Below are 16,281 nucleotides of genomic sequence, written 5' to 3' on the forward strand. Positions count from 1 at the left end.
CACTAACGTTAAACAAATATAACAGTTGAATTTAACATTAACTAAATGTAGCAACAGTAACAAGTTTTGCCAGACAGAAAAAAATAAAATAGCAACAAAACCGCTCTGAGGAGAATCAGTGTGACAGGTAGAGAGGGCGGGAATGCAGAGACGTCACTACTGAGTGTAAAATGGAGGCGTCACCACAGGGGGTGTGGCCACACCGGTAAAGAGAAAATGGAGAACGGAGTAGCATAGACAAGTAAGAAAAGAAGTTAAAGCACAAAGGGAATGTAAATATAGTAAAACGAAGCTCAAGGAAGCTTCAATAATAAGGAAATGAGTTAAGGAAGAGAAAAAACGGATAATGAAAAAAATGGACCAAAATATAATTTTTTTGCAATGAAAGAATTAACAGAAATGATATAAGCAACATCACAATGTTAGGAAAAACCAATATAAAATAAAAAATGAAAGAAAATTCTTTATTTCAATAGTGAGAAAAATAAGTAAATGTTAAGATACTTATCTTTTTGAGAGCAGCAAAGTGAAAAGAGGCAGTTGGAATATTATTGGGACTGTTTATACTAGAATTAACTTTTCTGATTGGTCTGCCCTGGATCACACCATTCAGGGTTGTTTCTCATTGGTTACCATATTCATTTCTGTTATTTCTATGTTACACTTTTAACTTGTATTATGTTACTTTGAATGGCTGTTGAGCCATAAAGGAAAAGGCTTATGCAAAATAGGAGTCTCTGTCCTTGTAATAAAATCAGGAATAAAGCACACACAGATTTTAGTAACTTTGCAAAAAATTGCAGCTATCTTGTTTATTACTTAAGAAATTTTCAGACCAAGCATAAAATTAGGGATGCAAAGGTATGTGGTATCATTACACTGGGTCTTGGGGAAAAAAATTGAAGAACCCTGTTCTAGGACAACTAACATAACAATTAAAACTTACAATTATAATAATGGACATAACAAAGCTGATGATGAATGCAAGAAATGAAAGATGATGAAAGACGTAGTAAAATAAACACTGTAAATTCAATTAAGAAAATTTGTGAAATCCATAAGGCTACTCTTAGTATTGATTAAGTTTACTTGAGAAGTTGGGCAAACTTAATGAGCCTTTAAATTCTTATCTGCCCATAGCTTTCAGAACAATGAATGGATCACATTTGTCTGGTGCAATATCTTCTTGAAAACATATCTAAATTTAATTTGTAAGAACCCTTGCTGCGTTACTTAGATAATTTAATCTATGGTGGTAGAATAAAAATTTTGTTATATGATTGTTTCTTTTAGGGTATATTTGTGTTTTCTTTGATTTGGTCAGTCGGAGGAAGCTGCAAAGAAGATGACCGATTGAAGTTTGATAAACTTTTGCGTGAAATCATGGAAGGACCACTCAGTGAAGAAACAAGAACACGATTTAAAATTCTGCATCCTGTAGATCCACCTGAAAAGCAATTTACTGTCCCGTTGCCCAAGGAATACACCGTTTATGACTATCACTTTGTGAAAGAAGTAAGTAGCATACATTGTAGAACCTGATATGACCTTTGAAATTCCACATGTCAAGTTATTATTCAAGTAATTCAATTAAAATAAATGGTACTGATCAATGTTTATAATTCACACTAGTGCAATGTTTTAAATGTAGTCAATCCTTATATATCCTTATTTAGTTTTATTTATTTAACAGAAGCACAATAGGGTTATGTGGTTCTATATAAGATTTTCAGCAAATACAACTCTCTAAGTAAAATGCAATTTAAAGTTTTTGGCTATATATGCAGTTGATAAAGGTACAGAAGATCAAGCAGATTATTTGTCCAGAATAAATTCTGAGTCTAACTTTTTCATATCAATTTTTGTTAATTTAACTATTATCTTTAAAAAATACTATAATTAAACTAATTGGTAATGTTGGTATATTTATTCATGTTACTTTTTATGGCTTTAGTTGGTCTTTGTAGCTAGCAGTGTTTTATTCTAGCTATTCTGTAAGTATAATTAATTGATTACCACAGTTCAAAACAGAAAAAAGATATTTCACTTTTATTTTGTCCTATGTTCTGACACATCATTTTGCTGATGGTGTTTGTGCTGTGTTAGTCTCCCTAACATTCACCTAGATTATGAGTTTTGCGTTGCAGCTTTTAACGCTGAAAAAATGGCAATTTCAGCATAAAAGAAGGAACACACTATTGGGAGTCATGTCGGTGTAGCTATACCGCAATCATTTTAGCCTTTAACTCAACGTCAATCCCACATTATAAAAAATGACGTTTTTGTGTGGGATTTTTATAGCGCCGGCATTACAGGTTGTGCGGTCAGGCTAAAATGCTTGCGTTACCGCCAGGGATAGGCATGGACCCAGGCTGTGGCGGACATTTTCCAAAGTACAGATCGTAGTGAAGGACACCAAGGTCGACATTTAGCTACCATTCAGCAAGCTCTACCTAGGTGCTCAACCAAAAATGGGTCGGCTACTAAGCTTACATTCCTGCTTTTCAAATAAAGATACCAAGAGAATGAAGAGAAATTGATAATAGGAATACATTAGAAAGTTGCTTAAAATTACATGCTCTATTTGAATCATGAAAGAAAAAAAAAATTGGTTTAGCGTCCCTTTAATGGAAACTAAATTTTCATCAATCTAACTGGATCATATATTATATTGTGTGTGGTGCAAGAAAGGTTAAAAGAAAATATCACCATTTTGTTGGCTTTAGGGCATAAAGAATACAGTAACAAAATTAAAGTGTCATAGATCATTAGTAGTTAAAAATCTAATCTTTCAACAACAAAAAAAAAAAAAACAGAACTGTAACTTGTGTGTGATAAAAACATGAAACAACATTTTTTTTAAATGTTTAGCAGTTTTCCATTATTTTTTTTTCTACAAATCAGACTATTATTTTCTAAGCTATTCTCCTGAATTTATAAATATTATGCTTTTTAAATTAAAATGTACATAGCCAAAATTACAAAATAGTATTGAGTATTTATATATCATGACAGTCTGGGATATCAGAATAGCTATTGTCTTTAACTGAAGAAATTAAAATTGGAATACATTTATAACAGAAGGTAATCTATAGATATGCAAAAGCAGGACACAAGCTAAAATTACCACTATGGCTTCCTTATAATACTTATAATCAGCACTAGATCTCAGGTCTCTGCCTGTTAAAGTGCACTGCTTTTGTATGATTTACCTTTGCATAAAAAGAAACACAGTGCAATGGCAACTTGCTTCTTGAATCGTCCCTCTCTCGTCTCACTCAGAGTCATTTTCCCGCTACTGAGTGGCTTCCTTACGCGGACGCTGCCCAAACCCTGCGAAACATGGCCCCGCATGTGTCAAGGAGGATTCTATTCATCCAGAGTCCCTCCCCACTGCAAAATGGGTGGCGGACACTGCAAGGGCTGGTCACAGACACCAGTGTCCGTGTACGGACACCTTGCCTATCCCTGGTTACAGCCTATACTGACACGATCCATACCGCCATCATAACTAAACTGTGACAAAGTGAACTAACACACATAAACTACCTATTAACCCCTAAACCGCCACCCTCCTGCATCGCAAACACTATATTAAACCTATTAACCCCTAATCTGCCACCCACCCACATCGCAAGTATTAAAAAACCTATTAACCCCTAATCTACTGCCCACCCACATCGCCAACACTAGTTAAATATATTAACCCCTAAACTGCCACTCCCTGACATCGCTGCCACTATAATAAAGTTATTAACCCCTATCCCTCTGCTCCCCGACAACTCTGCCACTAAATAAAGTTACTAACCCCTAAACCTCCGGCCTCCCCCATCTCCGCCACTAAATAAACCTATTAAACCCTAAACCGCTGGCCCCCCACATCGCAAAACACTAAATTAAACTATTAACCCCTAAACCTAACACCCCCTAACTTTAAATTAAAATTACAATATAACTATCTTTAAATAAATAAAAACTTACCTGTGAAATAAAAATAAACCTAACATTAAACTATAAATTAACCTAACCTTACTATACTAATAAAATAAAAAAAACTACCAATTAAAATATCTAAGTTACAAATTTTAAAAACCTAACACTAAGAGAAAAATTAAAAAATCTAAATTACAACTAAAAAAAAAACAAATTCTACGAAAAATGTAAAAAAAATCTAAGTTTACCAAATGTAATTAACCCTAAAATCCCAAAAAATAAAAAACACTAAGATTACAAAAAATAAACGAAATGATCAAACATAAAAACAATTGCACCTAATCTAATAGCCCTATAACAAAATTAAAAAGCCCCCCCAAAATAAAAACACCCCCTAGCCTACAATAAACTACCAATAGCCCTTAAAAATGCCTTTTGTAGGGCATTGCCCTAAAGAAATCAGCTCTTTTACCTGTAAAAAAAATACAGTCCCCCCCAACAGTAAAACACACCACCAAACTAACCCCCCAAAATAAAAAACCTAACTCTAAAAAAACAAACAAGCTACCCATAAACCTTAAAGGGGTATTTGTATGGGCATTGCCCTTTAAAGGACATTTAGCTCTTTTGCATTGCCCTTAAAAAAGGCATTCAGCTCTTTTACAAAGCCCAAAGCCCTAATCCCTAATCTAAAAAAAAAAAACCCACATTTTTTTAAAAGAAACCTAACACTAACCCCAGAAGATCTACTCACGGTTTCTGAAGTCCGGACATCCATCTCTATCCAGGTGGCGAGGTCTTCATCCATCCCGTGGGCATCTTCTATCTTCATCCCGGCGATGCAGAGCGGAGCCATCATGGAAGCTGATCCCATCCTGTGCGGAGCGTCCTCTTCAGACGGTCGTTGCCGTACTCTGAAGTTGAATGCAAGGTAACCGTTTCAAAGTGGCATCCCTTGCATTCCTATTGGCTGACTAGATTCTTCAAATTCAAATCAGCCAATAGGATGAGAGCTACTGAAATCCCATTGGCTGTTCAAAACAGCCAATAGGATGAGAGCTACTGAAAATAGTAAAGGCGGCCTTTAGGAGAGGCTTGCATGAGCACATCAAGGATGAGCTTACTTATCGTGACATGCTGTCATGGGTACCAGACAGTTAAGGCTACCCCCCCCCTACAACCTCAGCCCTGTTGTTTCTCAGTGGTTTTGGGCTCCTCAGAGCAACCACAATCTCTAGAAGCTTTTGTTTGTGTCACGGATACCGGGCTGCAAGGGTTAAACCCCTACCCCCTACAACCTCACCCCTGTTTCTCAGTGGTTTTGGGCTCCTCAGAGTAACCACAATCTCTGGGAGCTTTTTGTTTGCTTTTTGTTGGCTTGTTTTTGTTAAGAGAAGAGCTGGTCTATGACCGGGAAAACGCTCCTACGCTGGCCGGGCTCCTGAAACTCCCGGTCGGCCGCCTCACAACGGACACCCGCCTAACCCCTCTCAGGCTGGCCGGGCTCCTGGAACTCCAGGTCGGCCACAGGACACCAGCTAACTTTACCCCTTGTCGCTCAATCAGCCCTTTGCCCCAGAGCTCCGCTCTTTTGGGGATTGGTAGCCCCTAGGGAGGACAAGAGCTGGGGGAATTATCGGAGGGGAGCTCCTTTGGGAACTGGGGGTTTTGGACACCCCTAGCCGCTAAACTTCAATGGATTGTAAATCCGGTCCCCAGTAACAAATCATGCTGATTATTGGACTGTGGCATTTGGGGACTGAGAGCTTTAAAATGACATCCTGGGAGTGCCGCCGCTCCACCGGGATCACCCTGAAACTGCCACCCCTGTGTCCTGGGACTGTGGCTGCTATGGAGGTGCCGGTCCGTCTGGAGGGGCGGGAATGGCGGGAAAATTGTGGGATTGTCCTTTGTCTTATCAAGATGAGATGTGTGTATAAAAGGAGTGTGTGTTTTAATAAAATCAGTTGTTTCTCCTGAATGCTAATATGTCTATACAAAATAGAAATGGCTGCAGCACTCCAGGTTGAATTTTATAACATTTTTATTACAAGCAGTGAAATACAGGCAACGTTTCGGGCTTCTGCCCTTTCTCAAGCCAAGTGATTAGTACATAATCCAACTCCACCTTTTATAGGCAGTCCATGTGACAAAACACAGGTGTAAATAATTACAATTGTAATGATACATATTCTTTCAACAACATAAAAATAATCAATAAACAGTGATTTTGTTTCATAATCATAACTATGCATTTCTTATACAAAAAACTTTGTGATTCTAAACATATGTGATTTTTTAAACACCTTCTTCTTGTTAAATACTTAGTGTTAATATGAGAAAGATATATATAAAGTGACCTTAACAGTTCATTATCTTATCTGTGAATTATGTGAAATATTTTCTTGTTAGTGATTTTCATTACCATTTATTAATGCTATTTAAAAAACCTTTATTTTATTAAAAACAGTAATCAAACTAACAACTAAATTCTAATCTTGCAAGATATGTTGTTTCTCTGATGGATGTAAAAAAGGGGAATGCACACACTCCAATATTATTTACTATATGGAAACCATAACAACAGCGTTCTAAAGAAAAAACTTATATTTTTTCCAAACAACCTCTTTTCATATTATGTTATTCAGCACATTTCTTTTTCAAGTTGTTCTTTTTTCTTTATGTGAATCTTGATCTAAATCATAGAGAAAAAGTTTACAGTAAATTATCACAATCAACCCATTATAGGAACAAGAACAGGTTATAATCTTTGTTTAAACCTTTGGGGTGCATACTTTCTAGTCTATTAATCCAAATAACCTCTCTCTGTTGTAATTTTTTAACCCTATCCTGGCCCCTTCTCTGTATTGGAACATGTTCAAGGATTTGAAACCTTAACTGGTTAACATTATGATTTTTTTCTTTAAAATGTGCAGATACAGGTAAATCTGAGATGGCCTTACGTATTGTATATTTGTGTTGTGTGAGTCTGTCTTTCATTTTTTGGGTAGTTTCCCCTATATATATATTAATCCACAGGGACATTTTAGAGAATATATGACATGATCTGTTTGACAAGTAAACAAACCATTAATCCTATATTTTTTACCCGTGTATGGGTGGACAACCTCACTTCCTTTAATCACATAACTACAATGTGAACAATTATAACAGGGAAAAGTACCTTTCTTTTTTGAAAATGACATCCTTGTCTTACTGCTACCTATATCAGTTTTAATTAAATAGTCCTTTAAGTTTTTAGGTCTTTTATATGATAGCAATGGAAAAGATTGAAATTCTTTTATATCCTGATGTTTTTTGACTATACCAGATATCTGCTTACTATTGACATTGTATGTACTCACAAATGGAATTCTCTCCATCTGTGTGTTTTTCAATGTTTTTTGTAAAAGTTGATTACGAGGGATCTGATTGACCTTTTTTAATTCATCATCCAATATTTTTGTCGGGTAACCCCTTTGTTTAAATTTTTGTCCCATTTCAAGCAACCTTCTATTACATACATCCTCATCGCTCACTATTCGTTTAACACAAATGTATTGTGACTTCGGTAGAGATTTAATTGTGTTTTCTGGATGACAACTTGTATATGATAGAAACGTATTTTTATCCGTTTTTTTAACAAAAAGATCAGTTTTAAACTTGTTTTCTTCTATTGCTACAGTCACATCCAGAAAATCAATACACTTTCTATCATGCTGCATTGTGAATTCAATATTAGCCGGATTAGAATTAATTTGTTTAAGGAAAACATCAAGAGTATCTTCATTGCCTAACCATATCATAAAGACATCATCTATATAGCGCCACCATACGCAAGCATGCTGTTTAAATAATTCATTAGGATAGATGAAATCATCTTCAAATGTGCCCATGTATATGCCTGCGTATGGTGGCGCCATATTAGCACCCATAGCGGTGCCTCTCTTTTGCCGATAATACATGTCACCAAACAGAAAATAATTATTGTTCAATACAAATGCCAATAAATCAATTATAAAATTAATTTGTGAACCTGTATATATTTGTTCCTTAACCAAGTATTGTTTCACTGATTGTACACCCCCTACATGGGGAATACTGGTGTATAGATTTTTAACATCTAAGGTGACTAGAATCGAATTTTGTTGACCATTTAATTTAATCTCATTAAGCCTATTGAGGAATTCAGTAGAATCCTCCAAATACGATGATAGTTTGGACACTATTGGTTTAAGTATTTTATCGAGAAAAGTGGCTATATTTGATAAAACTGAATCAACACTCGCCACAATGGGGCGCCCCGGTGGATTAATGAGGGACTTGTGAATTTTAGGAAGTATATATATCAGGGGAGTGATACATTCTTTCTTTAGCAAATATTGACTTAGTTTCTGGTCAATGGTACCTTTATCAAGGGCATTTTGGACAATAACTTTCAATTCATTTTGTATTGTTTTTAATGGATTGTTGTCAAGCTTTTCATATACCTCTGTATCCCTTAATTGATTGTTTATTTCTTCTATGTATTTTATTTTATCCATGATTATAATTGCCCCGCCCTTATCTGCTTTTTTAATAATTGCTAATAATTGCTAATATGTCTAGTTATATGGGTGGGCTCCTGCTAAAATCACTTTCCTGGGCTACATAGCAGCCTGTTCCAGGCAGAGGAAGGACCCTCTAGCAGAGCTACCTAGTCTGGGTAGCCGGAGTCTGCCACAGGGTGGGACCCTGAGTACTGGTGCTGTCGGGCATCAGGGGTGGCTACAGGCTGTGGTCACTTGCCAGCTACATAGCTGCAGTCAGCAGGGAAGAAGCAGGACCCGTTTGGCGGAGCTACCCAGTTGGGGTATCTGTCACACATGCCTTCTTCCCTGAATGAATTTGTAACACTTTGTATTAGTCTAGATTCATGCTTCCAGGAGAGACAAGCTGAGAGAGACAGAACTTGCAGAATTCTTCCCTCTCATCCTCCTACCCATCTGGTCTCTAGACTATCCTCTACCCCTTCTGCACCTCCAGTGACCTCTGTAGAGGAACCCATGGATCTCTCCTCCCTCAAACCCACAGAATCTGAAAGGGAGAGATGAAGGAGATTGAGACTGTGTTTCTACTGTGGTTCTTACTCACACCAACTAAAGAACTGTGATATTCTGCCGGGAAAAGCCAATGCTTAGAGGTTAAAATTGGGGTACCTCTAAGCGTGGTCTTTACAAAATACCCTCACTTCTATCGGATCCTGGTACCTGTTACCCTTACCTTTCTTCAGAATTCTGTCCACGCTCAAGCCTTCATTGATTCAGGGGCAGCTGGAAATTTTCTGGATCACCGTTTTATGATTGAGGCAGGGTTGCCTCTTCTGCAGAAAATACATTGTCTTAAAATAATTACTCTGGATGGCACTGCCCTTGGTTGAGGGTTAATCAATTTCAAATTAGCACCCCTAACCCTGAATGTGGGAGTCCTTCATTCCAAACAGTTGCAGTTGGATGTCATTCATTCCCCAGCACAGCCTGTCATCCTTGGTCTTCCTTGGCTTTGTATACACAATCCACAGTTCGACTGGGCTGAGGGACTCCTCTGCTTCACATCCCCATAGCCAGTCTACAGACCCCTTAAAAACCTTCCCTCAGTATATGCGGATTTAACAGATGTGTTTGAAAAGAAAGCAGCTTATGTGCTGCCACCCCACCGTCCTTACGACTGCAAAATTGACCTCTTTCCCAGAGCCCCACTCCCTAAAGGGAGGACTTATCCACTCTCCAAAGCTGAAACCAAGTCCATGGAGGAGTATATTCAAGAGAACCTAGCTAAAGGTTTCATTTGCCCTTCCTTCTCTCCTGTCGGGGCTGGTTTCTTTTTTCATCAGTAAGAAGGATGGTGGGCTCAGACCCTGTATTGACTACAGGGCCTTAAACAACATCACTATCAAAAATTGCTATCCCATTCCTTTGATCACTGAACTTTATGATTCACTTCAGAATGCCTGCTACTGCACCAAGCTGGACCTACGTGGGGCATACAATATGATTTGTATCTTCCCAGGGCAGGAATGGAAGACCACTTTCAACACAAGATTAGGGCATTACGAATACCTTGTAATGCCCTTTGGGCTGTGTAATGCCCCTGCAGTCTTCCAGGCATTTGTCAACAATGTCTTCCGTGACCTCCTCAATTGCACTGTCATCGTCTACTTGGATGATATGCTTACTTTCTCCTCCATCCTGGAGGAGCATCATGAACACGTGAGACAGGTACGTCTACGTCTTAGAGACAATTCTCTGGTAGCCAAACTGGAAAAATGTGAGTTTGATTAAGTTCAGATCCAGTTCCTTGGTTATATTATCTCAAAGGAGGGTTTTGCCATGGATCCTTCTAAGCTCACCGCAGTTCTGGAATGGCCTCAACCCAACTCATTAAAGTAACTACAGAGATTCTTGGGGATCTCCACTTATTATTACCGCAAGTTTATAAAGAACTTTTTCCAAATAGTCACTCCACTCACTGAGTTGACAAAACGTAACAAAGACTGTAAAAATTGGCCTCCTGAAGCCATAAACGCCTTCTCTCGTCTGATAAAAGGCCTTTTGTTCTGCTCCTGTGCTCTGCCATCCTGTCCCTGACCTGCAGTTCACTTCAGAGGTTGATGCCTCTGAGATAGGAGCAGGAGCCCTCTTAACACAAAGGGATCCTTCAACCTCCAAGTTGCACCCTGTAGCCTTTTTCTCTAAACGCCTTACTCCTGCTGAGAGAAATTACGATGTGGGTAATCGTGAACTCTTAGCCATTAAGATTGTCCTGATTGAATGGGATCATTGGCTAGAAGGTACCGGCAATCCCATTCAGATTCTCACTGACCACAAGAATCTGACTTACCTAGAGCCTGCTCATGGACTCAATCCTCGACAGGCCAGGTGGTCCTTGTTCTTTTCCCGTTTTAACTTTGTGGTTTCTTATCTTCCCGGGACCAAAAACAAAAAGGCTGACCCCTTTCTTGTCAGTTTCCTCAGTTTAATGATTCCTCTGAAGCCCCTATTGAAAACATCATACCCCCCTCCTGTGTGTTTGCTCAATTTAACACCTCTCTTCTTCAACGATTGCAACATGCCCAGTCTAGAAAGCCTTCTGAAGCCCCTGTGGCTCCCGATATCTTCTTTGTACCTCTGAACCTATGCACCCCTGTGCTATCCTGGGCTCATGATAGCAAACATTCAGGACATCCTGGTTTGACAAGCTTCTTTCCCAACATGTACGGTGGCCTACTATGAAGTCTGATGCTCAGGATTATGTGAAAGCATGCACAACTTGTGCTGCTAATAAGACCCCCCGGTCACTGCCTTCTGGCTTACTCCTACCATTGTCAATTCCCAAACAGGCTTGGACACACATAACAATGGACTTCATTGTGGACCTCCCTCCTTCTAACCATCATACTGTTATCTGGGTTGTGGTGGCTCGATTTTTTCCAGACTGGCTCATTTTGTACCCTTAAAGAAACTGCCATCTGCCCAAGAATTATCGTCCCTTTTTTCTGTTACATGTGGTACGACTACATGGCATTCCCGTGAATGTTGTTTCCGACAGAGGTCTACAATTTTTCTCCACTTTTTGGAGAGCCTTTTGCAAGTTGTTTGTAACCACTGTTTCCTTGTCTTCTGGCTACCATCCTCAGATCAATGGGCTGACCGAGAGATGAGCTGACTGAGAGAGTGAATCAAGATCTCGAAGCCTATCTCAGAACTTTTGTTGATTCTCTCCAAACCAACTGGTCTGAATTGTTACCCCTAGCAAAGAACACTCATTGGTACTCTTCTCTACGTTGTTCTCCATTTCAAGCCGCAGCAGGTTACCAACCTTGTGTCTTTCCTCTTTCTCCTCAGTCCACAGGGGTTCCTGCTGCCAACCAACAACGTATTCTCTCTCAGTTACGTTCAGCTGTCTCCAGATACAAGAGGTTTGCTGATCATCATAGAGCTTCTGTTGGTGCCTTTTCAGTAGGTGAACGTGTCTGGGTCTCTACTCGACATATTTGTTTACGTCAACCCTGTCACAAATTAGGACCTACGTTTATTGGCCCTTACAAAGTCCTTAAAAGACTGTCTCCTGTTGCCTACAAAGTGGCCTTGCCCAGAACCCTGTGCATACACCCAGTCTTCCACATCTCTTTACTCAAGCTCTACATCAAGAACAGATATACTCAGCTCTGACCTCCTCCCCCTCTCCTGGTCCATGGTGACCCTGAGTATGAGGTTGCTAAGATCCTGGACTCCAGATACAGGCGCAGACAACTTCAGTACCTCGTGCATTGGAAAGGTTACTCTGTGGCAGATCGTTCCTGGGTTCCTGCCCGTGATGTGCATGCTGCATCTTTGGTTCCAAGGTTTCATGCTGCTCACCCTTTGAAGCTGGCGTTGGTTCCCGGAGGGAACCCTTGAGGGGGGCTATGTCACGCCGCATGCCGCTCCTCACATCACTCTGGCTGTTGCCAGGGACGCTCTTGCCGTTGCCAGGGATGCGGCGGTTCCTCTGAGGGGGCAACAATGACTTCATTGTTGCACGTCTCCTCCTTTCTGATGCCGGATCTGGAGCTGTGGCATGAATCCTGCACCTATGTAAGTCTCTCTTCTTCTACTATCTCTGCCCAAGTATAGGTGTTAATGTTTGTGCTCCTGGGTGCTACATTCTGTGTATTACTGGACTGTTAACGTTACTGAACTCTGCCTGTCTGACTACTCTGCTTGCTTAACCCATGAACTACTGGATTGATATACTGTTACTGAACTCTGCTTGTCTGACCACTCTGCCTGCTTAACCCCTAAACTGCTAGATTGACATACTGCTGCTGAACTCTGCTTGTCTGACCACTCTGCCTGCTTAACTCCTAAACTGCTGGATTGTTATACTGTTGCTGAACTCTTCTTGTCTGACCACGTTACCTGTTAACCCCTAATATGCTTGCTTAACCCCTGAACTGCTGGATTGATATACTGTTACTGAACTCTGCTTGTCTGACCATTCTGCCTGCTTAACCCCTAAGCTGCTGGATTGACATACTGCTGCTGAACTTTGCTCTCTGAGATAGTTGACTTAATTTGGCATTGAGTTTGACTTGTTCTAGTTTGATCCAAGGCTTTTGTGCTAATGTATGTAGGTTAAGAGCCATAGTAGAGGTAGAGATTGTGTTATCATTGTTATGAACTAATGGCCTAAGATAAGGTACTAGGCTACAATCGAAGGAGAAGGAGAGATATTATGGTTAGGGGTTATAGTAGAGTAGTTGTTTCTGTTAATTTTCTAATGGGTAAATTAAATATATTTATTAGAATGTCAAATTCATCATTGCATTGATATGCTTGGAATTATTTTTTTAAAGTATTAAATAAGACAAAATGGAAGGAAATTTAAATAGCATTCTGTTTTATTAGGGTGTTGGAAGATGGGAGTTATGGACAGAAGCACTTAGTTCAGCACCGCCTATTCCTCGTGATATGATGTTTAATGAAATCATTGTACCAACTGCTGATACAATCAGGTACACATTTTTAATGAGTTTGCTGACAACACATCAAAAGCCATCAGTGTTTGTGGGACCAACTGGAACTGGAAAAAGCGTCTACATCATTGTAAGTATATGTTGTATTATTATGGTGCATCATAAAATCATTTTTTAAGTACTGTATGTTGAAATAAATCTGTGCTGCATTTAAAGGGAACATAACACATGTATTATTTATAGGGAAAACCAAATGCTTATAATGTCTGTGAAAGAACAATTCAAAGCTTGCTTTTTTTTAAAGCAAGCTTTATCGAACAGATGCCAGATAATGACTAACATGTAATCACTTAACTGTTGTATTTACACTTACAAAAACTGTTGTTTGTTTCAAACTTTTTAATCCAAAATGATCATACATAGTAATGGAGTTTGTCTTTAAATCCCTATATAGACTTGACATATCTGACAGGAGGCTTTGCATTATATTAAATGATTGTTATAATGCTGTGTTGACTGTATTGTATTTTATTCTCAAATTGCTTATTTTACAAACTATTTATACTGGCAAATAATATCTGTTCTACTTCCATTTAGCTTTATACATTTAAATACTGCAGCTCATTTAGAATAATAACTATTTATTTACAGCCATCAGTGGGATTTCATCTCATTCATCTTTCAAACAATGTCAAGTTATGAACTGTTTATTTGAGCTGTAATGCCCTAATGATCTCACTCACAATCGTCTAAGTAGTCCCTGAAGCCTCTTGTCATTCTGTATTCTGATTTTTTTCTGTTTTAATTAGAGCAGTTCTAAAAATCCAATCAATCATTATGTTATTGGTTGCCGTTAGAGCCTTTCCTATGAGAGTATTTGTGTTTTCTATATTGAACTCATTTATTGCTACTGGGATTTTCTTTTACCAGACTGGTAGTTACACAGAAATCACTGGACACATATTGTTGAGAATACACAAACCATTTGTGAGGAGATAAGTGCCTTTCAAATATTATCTTTTTCCATTGTCAAATTAAAGGTGGTTATTACCATCTTCATTTTAATATCATAATTTTTAAAAATAATTTTATTTATGTCAAAACTAGCAAAAATACAGTTTAATTGATGTCTACCTATATTGTAATTTTACTTAACCTAAAATAGTGCTTGAAGTTGAAAGCATATAGGTTTGGATTATTAAACATGCAGAATGGGATTTTAGTCCCCAACTGCACAGACAGTGCATTTATATGGATATTTAAAAGTCAAAATTAAACTTTAATGATTCATATAGAGGACCAGATTACATGCAAGCGATATTAGTGCTCCACTTTGCAATACCAGTGCGCTGGTATTACAAGTTAATCGCAATGCAAACGCGAACAATTAACACAAGAGGGAGCTTCCATAGGCACCTTTTTTGCGGGATAGACCTTTGCAGGAGCAAAATAATTTAGTGCTCTACTTGTAATCTAGTCCAGAGTGTGCAATTACAACAAAAACTCCAAACTTTCCAATTTACTTTATTATCAAATTTACTTTGTTCTCTTGGTAAACTTTGTTCAAAATTAGATCCTTTCCATGAGAGCATACCTAGTTAAGCTTAGGAGTGTGCATATTAAAAACAATATTACAAAAACCTACCATATAGGGCTAAAAACATGTGGATGCCTCTAAACCTACCTTACACCTAGATTTAGAGTTTTGCGTTAGAAGGGGTGCGTTAGCGTGTTTCCCCCCCCCCCCCGCACCTTTTAAATAACGCTGGTATTGAGAGTTCTCTGAAGGGCTGCGTTAGGCTCCAAAAAGGGAGCGTACAGGCATATTTACCGCCACTTCAACTCTCAATACCAGCGTTGCTTACGGACGCGGCCAGCTTCAAAAACGTGCTTGTGCACGATTCCCCCATAGGAAACAATGGGGCAGTTTGAGCTGAAAAAAACCTAACACCTGCAAAAAAGCAGCGTTCAGCTCCTAACGCAGCCCCATTGTTTCCTATGGGGAAAAACTTCCTAAGTCTGCACCTAACACTCTAACATGAACCCCGAGTCTAAACACCCCTAACCTTACACTTATTAACCCCTAATCTGCCGCCCCCTCTATCGCTGACCCCTGCATTACACTTTTAACCCCTAATCTGCCGCTCCGGACACCGCCGCAACCTACATTATCCCTATGTACCCCTAATCTGCTGCCCCTAACATCACCGACCCCTATATTATATTTATTAACCCCTAATCTAGCCCCCCCCCCCACGTCGCCGCTACCTACCTACACTTATTAACCCCTAATCTGCCGACCGGACCTCACCGCTACTCTAATAAATGTATTAACCCCTAAAGCTAAGTCTAACCCTAACACTAACACCCCCCTAAGTTAAATATAATTTAAATCTAACAAAATAAAATAAATCTTATTAAATAAATTATTCCTATTTAAAGCTAAATACGTACCTGTAAAATAAACCCTAATATAGCTACAATATAAATAATAATTACATTGTAGTATTTTAGGATTTATATTTATTTTACAGGCAACTTTGTATTTATTTTAACCAGGTACAATAGCTATTAAATAGTTAATAACTATTTAATAGCTACCTAGTTAAAATAATTACAAAATTACCTGTAAAATAAATCCTAACCTAAGTTACAATTAAACCTAACACTACACTATCAATAAATTAATTAAATAAACTACCTACAATTATCTACAATTACGTCAACTAAACTAAATTACAAAAAACCCCCCACTAAATTACAAAAACAAACACTAAATTACAAAAAATAAAAAAAGATTACAAGAATTTTAAACTAATTACACCTACTCTAAGCCCCCTAAAAAAATAACA

General features: G+C 38.4%; 1 protein-coding gene across 1 annotated transcript in view; it reads left to right on the plus strand.

Annotated features, from left to right (window-relative positions):
* DNAH7 (dynein axonemal heavy chain 7) overlaps nucleotides 1-16,281 on the plus strand; it is a 784,664-nt gene that overhangs the window by 271,331 nt on the left and 497,052 nt on the right. Inside the window, exons 33-34 of the mRNA XM_053698573.1 lie at nucleotides 1,294-1,515; nucleotides 13,362-13,559. Coding sequence (XP_053554548.1) covers nucleotides 1,294-1,515; nucleotides 13,362-13,559 — 420 coding nt within the window. The remainder of the gene's footprint in view (nucleotides 1-1,293; nucleotides 1,516-13,361; nucleotides 13,560-16,281) is intronic.

Source organism: Bombina bombina, chromosome 1 (assembly GCF_027579735.1).
Source record: "Bombina bombina isolate aBomBom1 chromosome 1, aBomBom1.pri, whole genome shotgun sequence".
In the NCBI taxonomy this organism is placed as follows: Eukaryota; Metazoa; Chordata; class Amphibia; order Anura; family Bombinatoridae; genus Bombina; species Bombina bombina.